The sequence below is a fragment of the Micrasema longulum genome, unplaced genomic scaffold (assembly GCF_059751315.1).
Source record: "Micrasema longulum isolate JH-2025_06_02 unplaced genomic scaffold, ASM5975131v1 h1tg001055l, whole genome shotgun sequence".
Classification (NCBI taxonomy): Eukaryota; Metazoa; Arthropoda; class Insecta; order Trichoptera; family Brachycentridae; genus Micrasema; species Micrasema longulum.
In genome coordinates, this window is record NW_028278243.1 from 210,536 (window position 1) to 231,614 (window position 21,079).

Sequence of the window (21,079 nt, forward strand, 5' to 3'; positions counted from 1 at the left end):
AAAGTTTTGTGTTTTTTTCTACATGTTTTGACAGTTTTATTTCTGCGTTCCGTTTGAAGTTATGAGCGAGAAATTTAGACTCTTTTCTCCCTCACACAAAGCGTTTCATCTTACCTTCTATACTATTGTTTTCTCGTTCCGTTCGAAGCTTAGAGCGACAACATTAAACATACGAAAATGATCCTGATTTAGCATTAATACCACGATAATAAAATTCAAATTCCTATGCGCAAGTATAAGCGATAGACGCAATCATTAAATTCTAGAGAAATAATAATATGGATTTTATGTGATAAATGAAGTATCAATATAATCCTTCATTTCAATAAAGTAGGTACTAAACCTTAATCTAAACCACATGTCGAGCACTTTTGCCTTAATACCTAGTCTTCTACTATTTTTTTATTTCATTTATTAGGGATATCAACAGTAATACATGTAATAAAAAAAAACAAATAAAATATACAGAGAATAAAAAAGAATGAAAGATATTCACAGAAATACATGCTAGCGTGTTTGTGTAAGTGTGTGAGAGGATGGGTGAGTGGGTGTTATAATGGATGTGTCAAAAATATATAAAATATTAAGAATTAGAGATAAAATAAGATTTTATTATAGAAACTAGGCATAAGACAAAAAAGTTTGTTTTAAAACGCGCATTTTAAATGTTAATTTGTTACAATCAAACGGATCAATAAGGGGAACGTTCAAATTATATTCACGAGCTTTAGTTCTACGTTTACGTATAAGTGGAGAGATCTGGGAAGAGTTCGCACGAAATGCTGGCACATGAAATAGAGAGCTCGACGTGTGACGGGTGCGGTAGCTAGGGACATTTACAAGAATGGTAAATTGTTTATAACATTTGTGACGATGTCAGTTGAGGAAATTCAAAGATTTTCGAAATTGGATTTTGATACTTCGTCTTAAAATTATTATTAAACGTTACGTTTTATAAAAAAATCAACAAAAAGACAAATAAAAATATTTTTATTTATTTATATTTTCTTTTATTCAGGAAACATGCAGTACAATCACATAGTTTTGTGGCTAATATGAATTGATTTTGTTTGTCAGAGTCTTCCAATGGCGTGATGAAGGGCGCCAGGGGCGAGGCGCCCGCTGTGCGTGCCGCGCCCCCCGCGGGCCCCATCCCGCCCAGTGTGGGGGGAGCGGCCCGCGTGGCTCACCTGCCCGACCTCACCCACCTCCCGGGCCCCCTGACCGAGGACGCTGTCATCAAGTGTTTGCAGGCCAAATTTTACGCCAATCATTTTTATGTAAGTTTTTTTTGTTGAATCATCTTTATGTAGTGCAGAACGGGTTCGCTTGAACGTAAAACGATGCTGACCCAGCTCATTTGATAAAAAAATGTTACATATTTGCCTATTAAAAAATTTAAACGATCGCTAATAATTTATTGTACTAGAGTTACATTTCAGTCGTAAAAATCGAATGGCTCTCTTGAACCCAATCACAGGGTCAAGTGAGCCACTTGACTTTTGCAGTTTTAGATTTATTAAATTGTAAAATAAATAATAAAAAAATTAGGAAGTAAATATTTTTTGTCCTGCCGATGAGTAATTATTTTATTAGATTAAAATAAGTTGTTTAAAATACAATGTATATCTACCTACATTATTTTTACAATAACAAGAACAAACCGTCTCGGCGTTTCCCCGTAAGGGTAGTCAGAGAGGATAGTACGCTACGTCACTCTATCTTTGCATACATATCTCGCTTCCTCTACATTCATACATTTTCTCGTGCACGCGCCCCGATTTGTCCGACTTTCGACATGTCCGTTTTTAAGTATTTGTTGGATTTGACCATGCCATGTCTTTTCTCTATTTCTGCATCCATCAACATTCGCATTGTAAATATTTTTAGCCGTTCTTTCGCTGTCCATTCGCTCCCCATGTCCAAACCAACGCAGAGTTCCTTTCATGCTTTTATAGATAATGCCTATCTCAGCCTTACATAATGTACGGATCTTGACATTTGTGCATCTATCGTACAAAGTTTTACCACACATTGGCCTGAGAAATCGCATTTGAACAGCATTAAGCCTACTTTCATTATTTAATTCATGTAAGAAAAAACCACTTGATTTATTGGGTCCACGTGTAGTATTTAGTGAACATGATAGAAATAAAATAAAAAGGAATCAATACATTAGTTACGTAAACCTTGACAAAGAAGCTTGTTTGCTTTGAAACCGGTCGGTGAAAAATAAAAATTAGTGGTTAAAAACAAAGTTGTTCTATTTATTTTATTATAATGAATAACCACAAAGTTAGTGCTTCAAATATAAATTTTATACATAAAAAAACAGTCTGTCATCCAAAAAACTCGCAAATTGTTCTTTTATATTTTCCTGAAGTCCAAAGCAACTTCCTTGAAACGTCCTTGAATACTTTTTTCCATAAATTACCAAGATCGGTACGACTTATTATTAATAACACTAAACTTCATCTTATCAGAATTCTGTTGATCGTTTATCCTGAGGCAGAATTAACTTTCACTTCCAACGACATTCGAACCTAACCATTGTGTGTCGTAAATCCTGTATTACGTGCACAATACACAGTACACCTAGGTGTATGTAGGTCGATTATTGTATTTTATTACCAAGTCCGGATAACCAGCAAATGTTAACAGATACAATATTGTCCAAAGTTGCGGTAACAGCAAACCAGGGGCGAACCGTGAATAAAAGCGATTATGCGCAGCTTACCATTATATTTGACTAACCATAATAATTTTTTACTGTAACTTTATTTACAGAAAAACAAATAAATAATTACAATTTATTTTAAATCATTTCCACCGTTTGTATTCTTATCCTTATACAAATGTAAATATTAATAAAGCGCGCGCAGCGCCTGCGGTGAGCCAAGAAACTAGCTGATTATTCCAGCTTGTTTTTTCATACAAATAAGTATACTATATTTTGAATGTCTTAACCCCTGTGCGGGGTTTTTCTCCTAGATTAAACTTGCAGATTACACAAACTATTTGAAGATTCTTGATTTGGAAAACAGTATTTCAAACATTGTTTCTTAAGGGCTATTTTTCTTTGAGATGGTACTTTTGACAAAAGACCATAATTATTTTCATGCGTCATATTGAAGGACATATAGCGCTCGACGCGGCCGTTTTTAGCACTATAAATTTCTAGAGCGATTCGGCTAGTTGACGTTTAAATTGAATACCTAATATCGACTGAATTTATCGTGCTTTTATTTATTTATTTAGAATATATGTATTAAAGTAATGGATAATATATCTTTATAATAAAATATATTACGAAGCTACATTGTTTGAGTTGATTTCATGGATAGTTGTTGTATCACACAGAACCACAGAAAAACATCAATGTATAGTATATATTACTTACATTATATTATATACCTTCTATGTAGGTACAAATTAATTATATTTTTTTATAGCTTACCTATAAATAAAATCACCATTCGCCACTGCAGCAAACTAGTGTTGGTACATATCGCAGGGATTACCTACCTACTAAACAATAACAATATGAAAAGTAGTGATTGTGATCTCACAATTTATTTAATGACCTGCTAAAAGGAGTAAAATTTATTACGTATTGCCAACATTTTGATGCGTTCATAATAGATGAACACGAAGTGTGCTTTAAAAGTTCATACGCTGCGTGCATAAACACTCTCGCCATAAGGTGAGCCGATTAGCGGACAGAATAGTCATTAAAACAATCGGAAAATAAAATTTCCAAATAAAGTGGGTAACATGAAATATATTCATAAAGTCTGGTAGATGTGGAGAGAATCTTAACAGAACATATGGTAAAAACAGAAAAGTACTCATCCTGTATTTAATCGATATGAAGTCTGATTCTGATAGATGATACGACACCATCTAATCAACGAAATTCTCTTAAATGTGGATCTAGAATTTAGCTAATTGTGTAATGTACAATCCATAGAATTAAGAATAGTCCAGAAACCTCATACGCACATCAAACAGAAGGCGACTTAACTACTCATAAATGAATAGGTTAACGTTTTGCCCTATAAGTTTCTTTGTAGACATCGCTCAATACGCAACTCTTGATTTGAATTCAACTATGCCGTGTTGTGTTCTTTTAAAGTGTAGAAATACTGCTAGGATCTTAAAGAAACAGGATGGCATCACATTGCATGTGTAATTAACAAACGAATGTTTAAGTAGCAAATGAATTACTTAAAAAATGAATTATTTTTCCATCTGTCAGAGAGTCGAAGAAACAAAATGAAAATTTCGGTAGTGTTGCCGGGGTAGAATTTTTTTTACCCGACTTTGCTCATTTAATAAAAGAACTAATGAAAATTAGACCTCGGATTAAACAACGCCGTGGGGGACATTTAAACGACATTATCTTTAAAACATCAAATATTATTTAGCATGATATAAATATATCCGTTTTGTGTCAAATAAAATTTGTTTTATATTTTAAGTTCAAAGTTCATGAATTCAATTACTCTTATTAAATGACCCTTTAATTATCTAATCTGTTGTGTCAATCAATGTTTCCGCGTGCACAATAAAATTTTAGAGAAATTAACAGATTGCTTTTTTTTACCTTACATTTGTGTTATGATTTAAAAAAAATTCCCTCAAGCAACATTACCCGGCGACTTAACGTATGCGCGCGGCGAAAGTGTGTCTAAATGGGGGGATTATTGGACACAGTCAAATGTATTCAAATATGATTCTACGCTCCTTCTGGACTATTCTTAATTCTATGGTACAATCTAACTATATACAAAAGACCGCATTATTTTTATTGTTTCAAAATTATTTGAATTTGTCTAACTATAACCGAGTGTTGTGGTAACCTAGTTATCATAAACCTTCACCACACTTTTAGTTTCGCGTGTGAATAGAAATCTTCTCACGTTTCGACAATATATGTAGGTACGCCAAAACTGCAGCTACAAACGGGTGAAATGATACATTCAATATGAGAATCTGTAACTCAAATACGGTTCAATAATGTTACGACATGAGTTTTGAAATTGTTCACGCAAAAACTAGATGCAAAGTACGGCTGCAGCAGCAATCACCAGTATACGTGTGAATGAAAAATGATGACGATGAAGCCTACGAAATGAGCCGATCTCGATCCGAAAGATTTCGGGTTACCGAAAGAGAAGGGGGTGAGAGGAAGAAGGAAGGAGGGTAATACCGGTTTCTGGAGTTGCCTCGTCACGAGCTCACAGCGAGATATATCTCTACCGTTCTGTGCTCTCACGATTTCCATTAGATTCCTCTGGCAGCGGCTGCGGCTATGTGCAGATATTGTTGGCTCAATACTCACTTTAGAATGCGTTTGTGAAATACGTATTTCAGTTCGTTACAGGCACGTAAGTGCCTTGTGGCGATTGTAAAAAACAAACTTTTACTTATCGTAATAACATCCAAACATTCACTAGCAATTAAAAAAGCCCTTAACTTATTATTTCCAGAATACAACACAACAACAAATCATCACGCCGACTTTTGACATGTCCATCTTCAAGTATTTATTGGATTTGGTCATACCATGTCTTTCTCGGTCTTCCTCTATCTCTGCATCCACCAACACTCGCATCGTAAATCTTTTTAGCCGTTCTTCTGCTGTTCATTCGCTCTACATATCCAAACCAACGCAAAATTTCATAATTTTGTCAATAATGCTTATTTCACCCTTACAAAATATGTACGGATCTCGACATTTGTGCACCTATCGTGCATAGTTTAACCACACATTAACCCGAGAGGTCGCTTTTCGACAGCATTCAGCCTACTTTCATCCTTGTTTTTCCAACGCCATACTTCGGTTTTATACATAAATGTCAATACCAGGACTCCTTTGTGAACTGATCACTTTTTGCCTCCTGCGACAAACATTTATTTGCCAAGGTTGATTTAGATGCACCCTTCACCCTGTTTCTTATACTCACCCTCCTTTTAATAACTTTATCAGTCATTAAATCCTTAATAAACTTACTTTCTAGATACACGAATTGCTCTACCTGTTTCAGTATAACCCTATTTAGAGTAGACAAATTTAAATATCTCTAGATACCTCATAAGCCAAGGGTCGGTTGGCAATTGAAATACCGTTTTAATTTTCGAAATATAGGTCCCTTCTATCAAAAGTAAAATCGGTAAACTACAGGAAGAAGAAAAGAAAATTACTAAAACAAGCTGCATCTAAATATGACAATTAATTCAAAACTTGTATGTATCGTGTAGGAAAATTTCAAGCTTCAATGACATCATAATTTTGGTGAAATAAATATCTTTTGTTCGTTGTTTAGCGACGGTAGGTACGCACCATTTATGAACCAGAGTACTGTCAAATATTATATATTATAAATTATTTGTTATTTTTTTATGAATTAAATTATCGATAGATTTTTTGTGTAAATCAATACACAAAATGTTATTTCCGTTGCGTCTTCGCACTTGCAGTGGACCAAGTATCCGAGTGTGCGCGACAAAAACCGAAAGTAGAATTTCTGGCGGGCTGGGAGTGGACTGCGGTGGGGCGGGGAAGGGAGCATCTCCCGCCCTAAAATGGAAGGTAGACAGGGGGCCTGGGGCCCGGGGAACAAAAAGCCTCCCAAGCTTAACTTCTGGAGCAGGCAGTATTTTTTCCTTTAGCCATTGACGTGTCTTGTGGCTGACCTCGGGCCGGTACCCGCGCCCCGTGCCCCGTGCCTGCTGCCCGCCACCGCCACCCTGTTACCTGTGTAGGTACCTACTACCTACCCATAACCTACAAACAATAGCCCATCTGAAGCACTATACATTTTTTTAATAAGTACGCTATATTCTTGTCAATATTTCTTCCTAAATATTGACAAGAATATTTCTTGCTAAATATAATATTTTTCAATGTTGTTTCATCGATGTAAATACTAATTCGCATCGTGCCTATTTATTTCGACGGCTTACGCCTTTGGCAAAGTATAAAATAATATTGAAAAACAATTATAATAAAACAAAACACCTGAACACAGTATAAAAAAATATAGATTTATGAAATAAAATCAGCAGAAAATAAGGAAATAAAAAGAAAAATTAAGAAAATTAAAGAAATTATAACATAGGTATGCAGCAAATTAACAATTAATAAAGGTTTTAAATAAAAAAGTATTGAAGTAATAAATTAATTTTATTATTATTATTATAACTATTTAAATTAATAAACAAAGTCTTCGTTTTTTTAGAATACGCGTATCATCTCTTTATCCACTTTAGTAGCATGATGTGTATAAATGATTATAAGCCTAAATTATCAGTAAAAGTATTTTTTCCAACTAGCCAGTAATTACTTACTGTAATTATTTAACAGTTACTATTATTATTTTATTTTTTTAAGTGAAAAAAACTCTGGGGTGGGTAATCTGGACAGTCAATGAATGAATTTATCACTTTATAAAATGGGTAATATTAGGTCTGTTACAATTCTTCTATCGGAAAGTTTTAAAAGATTTGCCAAGGATAACAATTGATTATAATTAAACAAAGCAGCTGAAATATGTAGTTTAAAATAATTACATTTTAGAAATTTCTTCTGGACGCACTCAAGTGAATCAGAATGTACACTATAATGGGACGACCAGACTAGAAATATATTATATTATTAACGACTGCTAATCAGGGGTGCAATTATGAATCTTTCCTAGAGAGTGGTTAATTTGGGGATATTTATTTTTTACATACGGCTAATTTTTGCTTCATATATGGCAACACTTATGATTAAACGACAAAAAATATAAACACGTGAAATCAAACATGATGATTTTCATTTAGACATTATTGCGACCTTTAGTATTTATTACCTAAAACACTTAATTAGGTTGAATTGACCAAACCGTATTAGTTTTATTTCCGTTATTGAAGCAGTTTTATACACCATTTGTCGTTTAATCATCAGCGTAGCCATTATGTGAAACAAAGTGTCGTAGCATAAAAAAAAATCTTCCAATTAATCACTCTCGAGGGGGTAGAGAAGATCCTCATTCGAAGTGACATTCCAAACGCTCTCGCAGCCGTAGAAAACACATTTACATACAAAATACGCGAGATAAAAGTGTTTTCTACGGCCGCGAGGGCGATTCAGAATAGCACTGCAGGGAGCAATAAAGTGACTTGATTGGTGTAATATTTTTTAATTTGCTAGTAACCCTGCAAATAAATCCCAACATACTTAGCGCCTCGTTTGAGATCTTGTCAATATGTTTGAGTATGAGTACTTGTTTAATATTAGAAATCCTTTTTTGCCATTCAGAGTTTACACCATAGTGTAGTTGGTGCAGAGAGTAAAATGGTTACCTGGTAGTATTCTGGATCTTCTATACCCCTAGAGTGTAATTAATTTGAAGAATTTTATTCTTTTAAAGTGACGAGACTTTGATTCGCGTAATGGCCACACTGATGATTAAACGTCAAATGGTGTATAAAACTGCTGCGAAAACGGAAATAAAACTTATACGGTTTGGTCAATTCTACTTACTTGGGTGTTTTGGGTAATGCTTAAGGTCACAATAATGTTCATATTTTTTGACGTTTATTTATCGGTGTGGCCATTATGTGAAGCAAAGTCTCGTCACTTTAAAATAATAAAATTCTTCAAATTAATCACTCTCTAAGGGTAGAGAAGATCCAGAATACCACCCCTGGTAGTTTTGCATGTGGCGATGGAAGGTGTGCGCTTGAGAGTTGTGGAGTTCTGGATTCAGATTCCCACCACGGCTGGCATTGCCATGTTAATATATACAAATAAGTACTATGTATACATCAAGCCGCTCTCCCGAAAAACTCGTTTGTGAGCATGTTTGTAAGTGCACAATTGCTACGCCATGCGAGCCAACATAACACCGCGCACCGTGCCACCGAGTAAATAGTTTACTTCTCCGAATTCCCCCGAATAACCTTTGAAAAACAATATTCTTTTTCTTTCTACGCCGTGACTTAACTTGAACACGTGATTTTCCAGTTCCTTCGAAGTGGCGATACAATACATGACCCTCTCTGCGAAAGCTCAAAGCCCGAAGGCATTCCCGCCAAAACAACATTTTTACATCGAATTCCTTATATCGAAGAATTTTAGATACATTAAAGACATGGCATAGGACTGCCGTATGCCTTGGGCTTTTGCTTGAAAATCCATTAGTGTTTTTTCGGATATTTTCGTCTACATTAAAACAGATGAACTAAATTTGTAATTATCTATATATAAAAGACAATGTTTGTATGAGTGTCTTCGATATATTAAATAACTACTTGACCGATTTACGCGTGTTTTTTTTCGGATTGATTAGCATTGTTCTGGGTATTTTTATAGCTATAAAATCTATAATCTATTCTGTAGAAAAAAGATAGGAGCGTAAATGTTTTATGCATCGCCCTACCAGGGCTGCATTCGACGAGAAAGCATTTACTACTACTGGGAGGATGTTATTTTTTTTACATGTAAAAAAATGTATTTCAATATTTACAAAAAACATTCATTTTTTCTGAATCCCAATCAGATTTTTTCCTCAAATTCCTTATAATTTCTACCCAAAAAGGTATTATCTTTTGATTAAATAAATAATATCTTTTACTTTTTTTTTGTAATACTAAAATGATATTAACTGACATTTAATACATTTTTGAATACATCACATTCCTACATTAAGTGCACCCTTATTGGCAAGAGCAGAGTTTGACATTTACAAAAAAATCTAAATTTGAATATTTACTATTTTAAGCTATGAAATTCAATCATAAACAAGTACCTAGGTACCTACTTACAAATGAAAAGTTAAATCATCTTTTTTACGTTTATCCGAACGGTTTTTATACGGTTTCATGACACAATCAGGCATTTTGGTTTCGAATCACGTGTCAAGCTCACGTCAAAACCCGGCTGGCGGTTAAATAACGACTCAATACGCATTGGACATGACTGATCGCTTGGGCGTAAGTAAAGTGTCATGGTGCACGCATGTCAATGGATTAATTAAGAAAACCGGACCTGTTTCTATGGTTACGTAAAACCTTTATAATACAATGTATTGCAACTATACTTAGTAATGTTTCATTTTAAAAGGAAACGCGGTTGTGACTTTTCTTCATACAAACGTATTCCCATATTTTCTCCCTGGATTTTGGAACTAGAGCAGTGATTTTTTTTACACACTATAGATATTTACCGTTGGCGTGTCCCTGTTGTTTTTAGTTTTTTTTAAATAAATTGTTTACTATAGGAACTAGAACCATCCAAAAACCGATAAAAGCAACCAGTTTTGTCTGTTGTCTTCTTCGGGCGCACGGAATACAAATATGACAGATATTTTATAAAAACGCAAAAAGGAATTAAAAAGAAAACTTCGTTTTGATACTCAGCCTAAAAAAATATAACAATCAGGTAAGTTTTGAGGTGCGAAAAACGGGACAGCGAAACGTCGATTTTGTCTATGCATAAAAGATCCAATATGGAGTTACCTTTTTCTCACAGTATCGGAGAGGCATCTGCAAGACAGTGACAGAACAATGTTCAAATACCTGTAAATCAAAATTCCTTGTCACCGCATGTCCTCACAATTTATGTAATCCGAAACACAAAAATAATAATATAATATATGTCAAGTACATATCAAATCTTAACTAAAGACAATAATTTATCAAACTTTCGATTGTGTTAATTAAATCTTTATACGAGTTTATACTAAAATCTAGCAATAGCAAAGCATTGCCAGGTTCAGCTCGTATTTTAAATAACTGACACGTGTAAATCTCCTTTTAAATAAATTACGGAAATAAGTTACATGGTTGTTATACAGTTTAAAAAGTGTTCTGTGCGCAAAATAAAACAAAAAATGAAATGTTGAGTAAAAATTAATTAAATATTTTTTTCCACCTCCTAAGTGTAGAGAAGGTTTCTGTGCTTGAGGTCACACTGTTGATCAAAATAAATAAAAGGATTAAAAAGCCTTAATATATTTAAAATCAATAAAAAATATACGTTTTTTATAAATTTTAGTATTAAACGTGATATACTCAAGTATAATTCATATTAATTATTAAGATATTATATACGAACTTAATAAAGCATAAATCTATGTACCTACTTAAGTATGTAAAATATTTAATTCAATTGATACCTATCTTAAAGCTTAAGACTGATTCATCAACATCGTCATCTATATCATGTGTTAGTGCATGTCGGTGAATCAAGTAAACACATGTTTTTTGTATGTGTAGTACGCACATTTAAATGTTTTATAAGAAAACTTTATGTTGCGTACGTATAAGCAAATGCTATTAACATTTTTGACAGAATATAAATATCTCACTAAAAGTATTTTTTTTAGAATATCAAAATACGATTTTTGAATATTAAAAATAACTTTTTTTTAAACATTGCAGCGATGTATCTAATAAACTGTAGGGACCTTACTTATAAGCCTGGTATAAAGTTACGCCTAGGCATCGTGGTAAAATATGAATGGGAATACCATCCTTATTGAACCATTGTTATAAGGATGATATTCCCATCCGTATTCTACGCTTAGCCTAGGCGTAACTTCATACCAAGTTTATGAGTAAGGCCGTACATAAGATAATTGAACTGGTTTACATTTGTATTTTTTTAACAAAATTAATGGCATTTACGGTGATTCTTTTACATAATTTAAAATGTTTGTATTTTTTACACAAATTAAATTGGAATAAACTTTAGGTAATTCATTATTTCCGTAAATTTTTTGATAAGGGAAATAAATCATTTATTTTTTTTTAATTCAATGTTGGTGCTACAAAAATTTACTTTGTATATCATCATGAAGTCGAAAATATTTTCCAGTATTCAAAACTCGTTCTGCAATAATTATTAGTTAAAGTCACGCTCATATTATTAAAGTCATATTACGCTCAAGGGATCCGAAAACAAAACTTTGGAGGGTCTTACTTAAAAAATTACATTTTACATAAATTATTCTTCTTAACGACTCCACGGCGTCCTTTTCTGGACCAGTTTTTCAGATTCCAAAGTACTGCTGTGTACAATAACATGCGACTAAGTACTGTTTTATAGTTGTATCTTACAATTGATTTTGAAACTGATAGGATTTTCTAATAAGAAATAAATAATTACCTAATATTGTACATTATATTAAAATTGTGAACATAAAACATATATTTTTATCGGGTCAGAAGTTCTCTGGATTTAATTAAGGATCGATAAGTTGTTTGATTGAGTTTGAAAGATACGTAAAACATAATTGATTACGCGGTGCGCCTACGTATCTTCGTACTAGGCAAAATGATTAACTAATGACAGTATGTAATTAGTTATCACTGAGGTGTATTCTACCCTACAAAGCCAAACAATTTAAAACATGGAAATAAAATTTGAATTCCAATAAAAATAACATGAACGTACGTAATGTAGAGAAGTACCCGTCACAATAGATCTTCACAGGTCGCAGTGACGTCAGGAGCTTGCATACCACTGACCCCCACCTCTAAGAATGTAGAGAAAACAAACGAAACAATAATAATAAAAAATACAAAAGACGAGAATACTAAGAGATATTTTAGATGAATTGGATTCCAAAAATATCAACGGTTTTGTACACGCATAAACACAAAACTTTATAATTACACTTTTACTTTTAAAAACATATTGGACAATTATTTATCAGGACTGTTGGGAAAGATCTAAATTTGTTACAACAGAGGGGAAAAAATTGAGAAGGGAATATGGAAGTCTTCTTTTTTCAAAAATGTTTCCCTCAGATGTAACAAATTTAGATCTGAATAACTCCCTAGAGAGAAAATCCAGCCAGTCTGCAAACATTTCGACAAGGTCAAAGCACAGTTCCTGCATAAACTATATGCAGCTTTGCCTACTACGTACCTACCTACAAACATTTTTATCAATGGAGTTAATTTAACTCACATCGATAAAAATGTAATCATTGATATTATATATAAATCCGTAAACTTTTTGATAAGGGAAATAATATATGTATATATCCGTATATTTTCTAGCTGTATATCATATATCTATTGAATTCCTACTTGAAATAATACAAATAATCCTACGCATTCGTTTCTTTTACAATAACCGGGTTGACCTGTTATTCTTCGGTGCATTTTCTGACAGGAGACAGGAGTAATCTTGTGACTGATAAGAAGGTAAGCCAGAAACGTAACATCTGCGTACATCGAGGTCTACACATCTCCGCTTTTGAGGCATTTTCTACAATTATAATTTCACAACGCGTATGTTTTTCGGTCGCGCTGATGAATAAACCCTTTAAAACTTTGACGGGCACTTACACTCGTAATTATTGCATTTTGAAATTACGGCCTTGGGGCTGAAACGGGCGTAGTATCTATCTACCTGCTACTGTAAATCGTTTGGGAATATTGCATCCGCCGTCATATTGTGTCCCGCGGATAATTTTGTCTTTCAGTCAACGTCGAGTCAAGAATAATGTCAGCGTGCGAGAGATTTTCTCGGGTTGCGTGTGTTTTGAATTTTAACAAAACTTGAAAAATCATTGTAGGTTCCTACTTTAATAATGAGTAATTATATTCGTGATAATAACCATAGACACACTACTTGAACAGATAGTTTTAGCCGTTTAGTGTTAAAAATACACAAAGCGTTTTACCTAATTACTTTTTTTAGTTTTCAATTATCAGTTTAAAATTGAGAACACTGCCGTGTTAAAGATAATTTTACCTAGGTTCACCTAATTTATAGCAAAATGATTTTTTAAGTGACAATTACACACGTCAACGTTTTTTGTTCGAATAATAACCGTGAACATTTATAGATTATTACATTATATACATTTATTACAAAAAAAAATATTAAAAAATAAAAAGGTATACCCAACTTCCAATCGATGTAGGTACCAATTATATTTTATTTTTAAAAAATAGAGAAATACTTGAGTTCTTATTATTTATTAAAATATTTAAATTTTCAGACTATTTACTAAAAATCGTTAATAACTTGTGTTGGAGAAATGGAAATCGAGTTGTGGTAGAGTGGGATTTGAATCTCGGACCTTTGGTCCGTGAGTCCACGATATTACCACGGGGCCACAACCCAATTTTCAAAAAAAATATTTTTAATGACCTTTAGTTTTGTTTGATTTTTTATATATTTTTTTTATTTGAAAAAAAATGGACACAACTTATGTTAAAACCTAGTACATCGAAGTGAATAGAAGAAGGTTAGTGCTACGGGAAATTGGATATATATTTTTTTCCTTTAACGCGATAAGAATTAGAGCATTTAGTTAAAGCAATTAGAAAAAAATATAAAAATGAACTACTTACTTTGAAAGGTCACAATCTTATTTGAACAACTGCTTACAATAACCAATCAATTATAGCGTTTTTATGTTATTGTGATAGATTTGCAGTTTCCGGGTCAGTCATGTTTTTCGACGTTTTTGCGTATTTTGACATTGAACAGGTACAAAGCGGGTACGGTGTTTTACTTTTAAATGCCAGAAAAACACACAGACTTAAACTCGTGAAGCGGGCGGTATAATTTCAAAATCTAGCTGGGGCTTTTCAAATTATACAACTTTAAAAAATCATAGCGATGATAATACGATACATAAAAATAAAATAAAAAACAATTTTGGTTAAGTTTAATGGTCTATTAACAAATTATTTTTTTAAACCGCTGAACTTCTTCATTATGAGTTTTCCGTTCGGGTATTTTTTCTGCGGCTGTCTATTCGGAAATGTGTTTGAAACTTAAGTAATAATGCGTGAACCAATAGAGAAGCCCTATCACTATGTTTACAACCAATTGGTAGCCATTTTTGACAACATAAACAAAACGGTTCGATCGGATGCTTTTGTCGATGTTCTTGGCTTTATTTGTAAATAACTTGGATATTTACGTTATAATAAATGAAAGTCGACTATGGTGAATTGCAGTATGTTTAGTTGCAGCAGTAGGAGCGTCAAATGTGTTAAAGGAGTCAGTTTTCCCAGGTAATTGATTTCGAATATTTTCCCATGATTTACATTGATTTTTGCCATTTATTGTCCCGACAAGTGTATTATGTTGCTTAAAAACTTTCCTTTTATCAACATATTTACTTCAGATACTATTTTTTCTTAATTTAGGGGATTCATTTGTGAATTAAAGTATGTTTACTGTTGATAATGACAGTTGATTATGGGCAATATGTCAGGGCCAATATGTCAGGGCCACACTAGGCATCCATATAAGGTCGATTAAAATTTTACTCAAAAATAGCAGCAACGTTAACCTTGAAATCACATCTCAAATGTCGTGTTCAAATTTCAGGCCGCTACGACTCGCCGTTTCGGAGATGTGACAGACAAACAAACAAACTCAACACAGGACTTTGATTCCATGGAGTTGGGATTTATGTCTCAATAAATGTAACATAAGTATATTGTGAATAAAATTAATTTAAAAAAATCAAAAATAAACACACACATGTATTTTCAGTTTTATAAAATAAATATAAGCAAATTATAAAAAAAATAAATTGGAATAGCCCTGCAATAATAAATACACAGGTACATATTTTAAAGTATTTACAATGCAAATTAATATCCATTTGGCAATTCTCGATCTGAGTACGGCCCATTGTTTTGCTGCGAACTGTAGCTAACTTAATACCCAATAGTCGTAGAATGGTTTTCCTACGTTTGGGCTCCTCTATAGCTTGGCGCATTATTACTCTGAGGTTTTAAATTACATGTCACAACTGAATGTACAATTTATAGAATCTTTAATGTATGTCATGAATTAACCAAATTAGGCTTACTGCGCATCTAAGGTCATCGGAAGACTCAACTCAATTTTACTCTATGTTCGGGCCAACTCTCAACAACATGAATATCTACCAATCCGTCCCACTTCCCATTTTCCTAGCGCAGCTCCAAACAACGATAATAACGCGTGTAGTGCCTGTCAGAAAACATATTTAATCCAGTACCGTTTGGCCTTAGTTTTAACATCAAACGAGTGAGGAGGGGCTCCAAAATAACAAACTATCAAAAAGTAGGCTGTGCCAGCGTCCACCTAGAGCTTCAGCTTCATACACAAGATGTGCCAGCAACCAACGACCGCCAGCTTCTCCAGAAGGTTCCAGCACCACGTCACGCCTCTCCCCACTCTACCTATATTGCTTTTTCCCATACAAGCATCCAAAAGCGAGATAACTTTTATGACCCCTCAAAATGGATTAAGGCTTTCTGTTTGTTAAGATTTGTACTATAATTGCTTGTGTTTACCTTTATTTTCAGACAAACGTTGGACCAATCCTGATATCGATCAACCCGTACAATGACATGGGCAACGCATTGACACTTAGAAACGCCCGCGGAGGAACGCCGAGACCACAGCTTGCTAGGCTCGTGCATGAAGCGGTCCGCCAGCAAGCAGATACCGGCTATCCGCAGGCCATTATACTGTCAGGTATCTAACCTCACCTAAAAACAATTTACAGTTTTTGTAACAAACACTGTTCCACAAAAAAAATCAACAACTTAACTTAAATATTTTGACAATATTTATTTTGTAAGCAATTTATTACTGACGGCAATGTTCCATTTAGAATTTAATGATAAATAGCAATGAGCACATTTGATTTAAAATGCCCGCATTTATTTTAAAAGTCAAAATTTGAGCTTTTTATTTGATATCTTTCATATTCAATCCATTATATTTGAATAATAAGAAAAATAAAAAATTAATGCTTCGTATAGTATAATATATAGGCAACAATGTACCTAAGTTTAGTCTAAAATTTAAGAAGCATAATCTACTGTGCCGTGCTAATAATGCAGTGTCCTATGCGCCACAGGGTGGATAGGGGAAAATGATGATTAATTTTATAATAAACAGATTAATGGTATCGGTATTAATTTAACAATACAGTTGTACTGATTTTGGACTTTTGGGTTCTGTTTTGCAGTTTTATGAGTAAAATATACTTAGAACCAGATAAAGAGTTTTAACAGTTTTCATTCCTAGCTGAAATGAGAACGAAATACAATGTTGATACCATTGCAATGAATAAAAACTAACTTAGGAAACAATGTTATGACATGTTTAGGGGTCTGAACCCTGGACAAGTATTTACCACTCAATGGCTACTATCAGGAAAAAATCCTGATACCTAAAGGAAACCGGGTGGAGATTCCACTTTGTGGTATAGGTACTAGATAGCTCGTTTGCCTACTGTGCATATCCAACACAAATTAAATTAACTTACAATAATTGAACAATTATAAAATATGTTATTTAATTTTTGGTGTTTAATTTTTGTTTCTAAATCTTAGGCAAAAAGACATATATGTTTTTTTAAATTAAACCAAATTGTCGGAACGCGAACTTAAGACCACTTGCATAGTAGGTAAATAATTTAACAGCTATACCACAAGGTTTATGCCTACTTAAATGAAAATATGTTAGGGTTTTATCATTTTTTAAAACTGTGTTAAAATATTACCACTAAGTGTGTCTGTCTAAGTCAAATTTGCTCACATAATAAAAATAAAATCTTTTTACCCAAGATTTATATTGAACGTGAACAAAAGGTGTCGGAAATGCTCACTCACATTCGTATATTTGACATTCCCTTTTGAAGGCTTGTAATTAAATGAAAAAATATATGTAACTTAAAAGCAAACACAATATCTTAAAAGTCAAAAATTAAGCGGTAAATATTGAACATTACATCAACGTCTGTATTTATGATTTAGGTATATTTAGGCGTATTTTTCTCATTCTAACACAGAACAAATAAGATCCATTATATCTGTTCTGTTATCCATGTATAAATATTGTAAATAATAAAGAATTAATAATTATTTTCTTTATAAAAAAAAGTCATAAATGTTTATGCTTGTTTATATATTGTTTTCGATTACAATTTCAAGTATTTTTCTTTATAGGAACAAGTGGATCTGGTAAGACCTACGCTTCCATGTTACTCCTACGTCAGTTGTTTGATGTGGCGGGAGGAGGCCCAGAAACAGATGCCTTCAAACACCTCGCTGCAGCCTTCACCGTACTCCGTTCTCTTGGATCTGCAAAAACTGCTTCCAATTCGGAATCTAGCAGAATCGTAAGTTCATACATATTACTTTACAAAAATAGCCACCTTCTTTAGTAGTTATTTCAATACTTAAGGAAAATTATAAGTAGAATTTCAGACACACAAAGTGACACATCTTTACAAAGTGTACTTTAAATCGAGCTAAATACTCTTTTTCTATTTCAGGGTCAGTTTATAGAAGTACAAGTGACTGATGGAGCTCTTTATAGAACTAAAATTCATTGTTACTTCTTGGACCAGACGCGTGTTATTAAGCCTCTTCCCAATGAGAAAAACTATCACATATTTTATCAAATGCTAGCTGGGCTATCGCACGAAGACAGAGTTAAACTAAATTTGGAAGGGTACAGTCCGCAGAACCTCCGCTACCTACAGATGGGAGATACTAGGCAGAATGAGTCTGAAGATAGTGCGAGGTAAAAACAGTTTTTATTTTGTGCCAAGTACATTTCTAGAATAACATTATACGGAAACTTGTCTACAAATTAAATTTATTTCAGATTCCAAGCTTGGAAAGCTTGTCTAGGAGTACTCGGAATTCCGTTCTTGGACGTAGTACGAGTATTAGCTGCGGTGCTTCTTCTAGGCAACATTCAATTTGTCGATGGCCACGGGTTGGAAGTCGATATTAAAGGTGAATCAGAATTAAATGCTGTAGCCAACTTGCTAGGAGTTCCTGGACCATCCCTTTTTAGAGGTTTGACATCGCGAACACACAATGCAAGAGGCCAACTAATTAAATCAGTTTGTGATGCAAACATGTCAAATATGACCAGAGATTCACTAGCAAAAGCATTATATTGCAGAACTGTAGCTACAATAGTGCGCAGAGCAAACAGTCTCAAACGGTTAGGTTCAACATTGGGAACATTGAGTTCAGATTCAAATGAAAGTGTGCACAACCAAGGAGAAGCAGCCAGTCAACACGCTTCGACAGTAGGAGGAAATGCAGGTTCCAAATCTATGACCGCGCTAAACAATGCAGTGAGGCACGCCACCGATGGATTCATAGGAATTCTAGATATGTTTGGTTTTGAAGATCCCAAACCCAGTCAGTTGGAACATTTGTGCATCAATCTCTGCGCCGAAACTATGCAGCACTTTTATAACACACATATTTTTAAGTCTAGCATTGAATCCTGCAGAGAAGAAGGAATACAATGTGATCTGGAAGTAGACTATGTGGATAACGTTCCTTGTATAGACCTCATCTCTTCCCTCAGAACTGGCCTTCTCAGTATGTTGGATGTAGAATGTTCCGTTAGAGGCACTGCAGAATCTTACATAGCAAAAATGAAAGTACAACACAAAGCCAATACGCGATTATTCGAACCAAAACCTTTAGAGCCACGTCTCTTTGGAATACAGCACTTTGCGGGAAAAGTTATATACGATGCTTCAGATTTCTTGGACACTAATAAAGATGTCGTCCCTGATGATTTAGTTGCCATATTTTACAAACATAGCTGTAACTTTGGGTTTGCGACACATTTGTTTGGTAGTGAGTTAAAAGCCTTGTATTCTTGCGAAACAGTTCCTAGAGGTGTAAGTTTTAGAATCTCACCTACATCGCACACAGATTTATTGAACGGAGACGAACCAGTATCAACATTGACTCAAGATTTCCATACGAGGCTTGATAATTTACTAAGGACATTGGTTCACGCAAGACCACACTTTGTAAGATGTATACGTAGCAATCAAACGGAGACTCCAATGAAATTTGACAGGCCAACAGCAATGAGACAGATTAGGTCATTACAAGTGTTAGAAACTGTCAATTTAATGGCAGGTGGCTATCCTCACAGGATGCGCTTCAAGGCATTTAATGCTCGTTACAGACTGTTAGCACCTTTCAATCAATTAAGGCGTATTGAAGAAAAAGCCACTGAAGATTGCTTGCTAATATTACAACATGCAGTTAATTCGGCTTCCAAACAAGAGGAGACTGTTGTGTCGACTAATTACGCCCTAGGTAAAAGGCATATATTTTTAAGCGAAGGTATCAGACAACAATTAGAAAAAATGAGAACGGAAACACGGCAAAGATCGGCAACAACTATTCAATCTTCTTGGAGAGGATGGAGGTTGAGAAAAAGATTTACTACTTTGAGACGTGGACAGATTACCAATACTAGAGGAGTGACAAATGTGAAAAGCAATGTATCTTCAGGAGCAACCTCCACTATGGGAAGGAATGCTGCTACAACTGGAACCAGACCACGGCCGCAGCCAATAGCTGGAACACCTCCACCTGACCCTACGGACAAATGTGACACCAAAATCATACAACAAACCTGCAACTTATTTGGACTTGATTTGGTGAGTCATTTCTTCTTTCATGCAGATTGTTAGTAGTGCACAGGTGTGGTTATATTCTATAGTTTGTCACTATTCTAGTAAACTTAATAAAAATAATGTTATAGCAGTAATAATAGTATATGTTTAATTAATACAATTTATAATTTTTCAGGAACGTCCACCTCCCGTGCCTCCAAGTAGACCGTATACTGTGGCAGGAAGCCTAAAACTCGGCTACCCTCAGACAAGAATGATGAAAATGAATTTCCCAGATCTTGCGGATGGCACTCACGAACTTATTCTACACAAAGGAGACGCAGTTCTCGTAGTTGGAGCTTCACCGAGAAGAGGACACTTGCTGGTGGAACACAATAATTCTACTCTTCATGTCCCTTTCCAGTACATGGAACTGGTAAAGACTAATGTTCCCCAACAGGCACCGACCATCAGCTCTTCCAGCATCCCTCCTCCTGCAACTCTGAACATATAAACTAATATTTAAATGTGTATTTATTTTTCCCATTGCGATAGTTCTCTTGTACATTATGAATTCTTTACGTGCCAACAGACCCTTGATCAATGTAAATATTCTCTTATAATTTTATTAGTACATATATTATTATAATGTAATTCTT

At 34.1% G+C, this 21,079-nt stretch overlaps 1 protein-coding gene across 3 annotated transcripts in view; it reads left to right on the top strand.

Moving 5' to 3' along the window:
• dachs (unconventional myosin-IXb-like dachs) overlaps positions 1 to 21,079 on the top strand; it is a 141,148-nt gene extending 120,069 nt beyond the window's left edge. For all 3 annotated transcript variants that reach the window (XM_088233082.1, XM_088233083.1, XM_088233084.1), the window contains 6 exons: positions 1,078 to 1,280; positions 16,327 to 16,498; positions 17,980 to 18,152; positions 18,309 to 18,559; positions 18,644 to 20,465; positions 20,617 to 21,079. In XM_088233082.1, the coding sequence (XP_088089208.1) occupies positions 1,078 to 1,280; positions 16,327 to 16,498; positions 17,980 to 18,152; positions 18,309 to 18,559; positions 18,644 to 20,465; positions 20,617 to 20,934 (2,939 nt within the window). In that variant the 3' untranslated portion in view covers positions 20,935 to 21,079. The remainder of the gene's footprint in view (positions 1 to 1,077; positions 1,281 to 16,326; positions 16,499 to 17,979; positions 18,153 to 18,308; positions 18,560 to 18,643; positions 20,466 to 20,616) is intronic.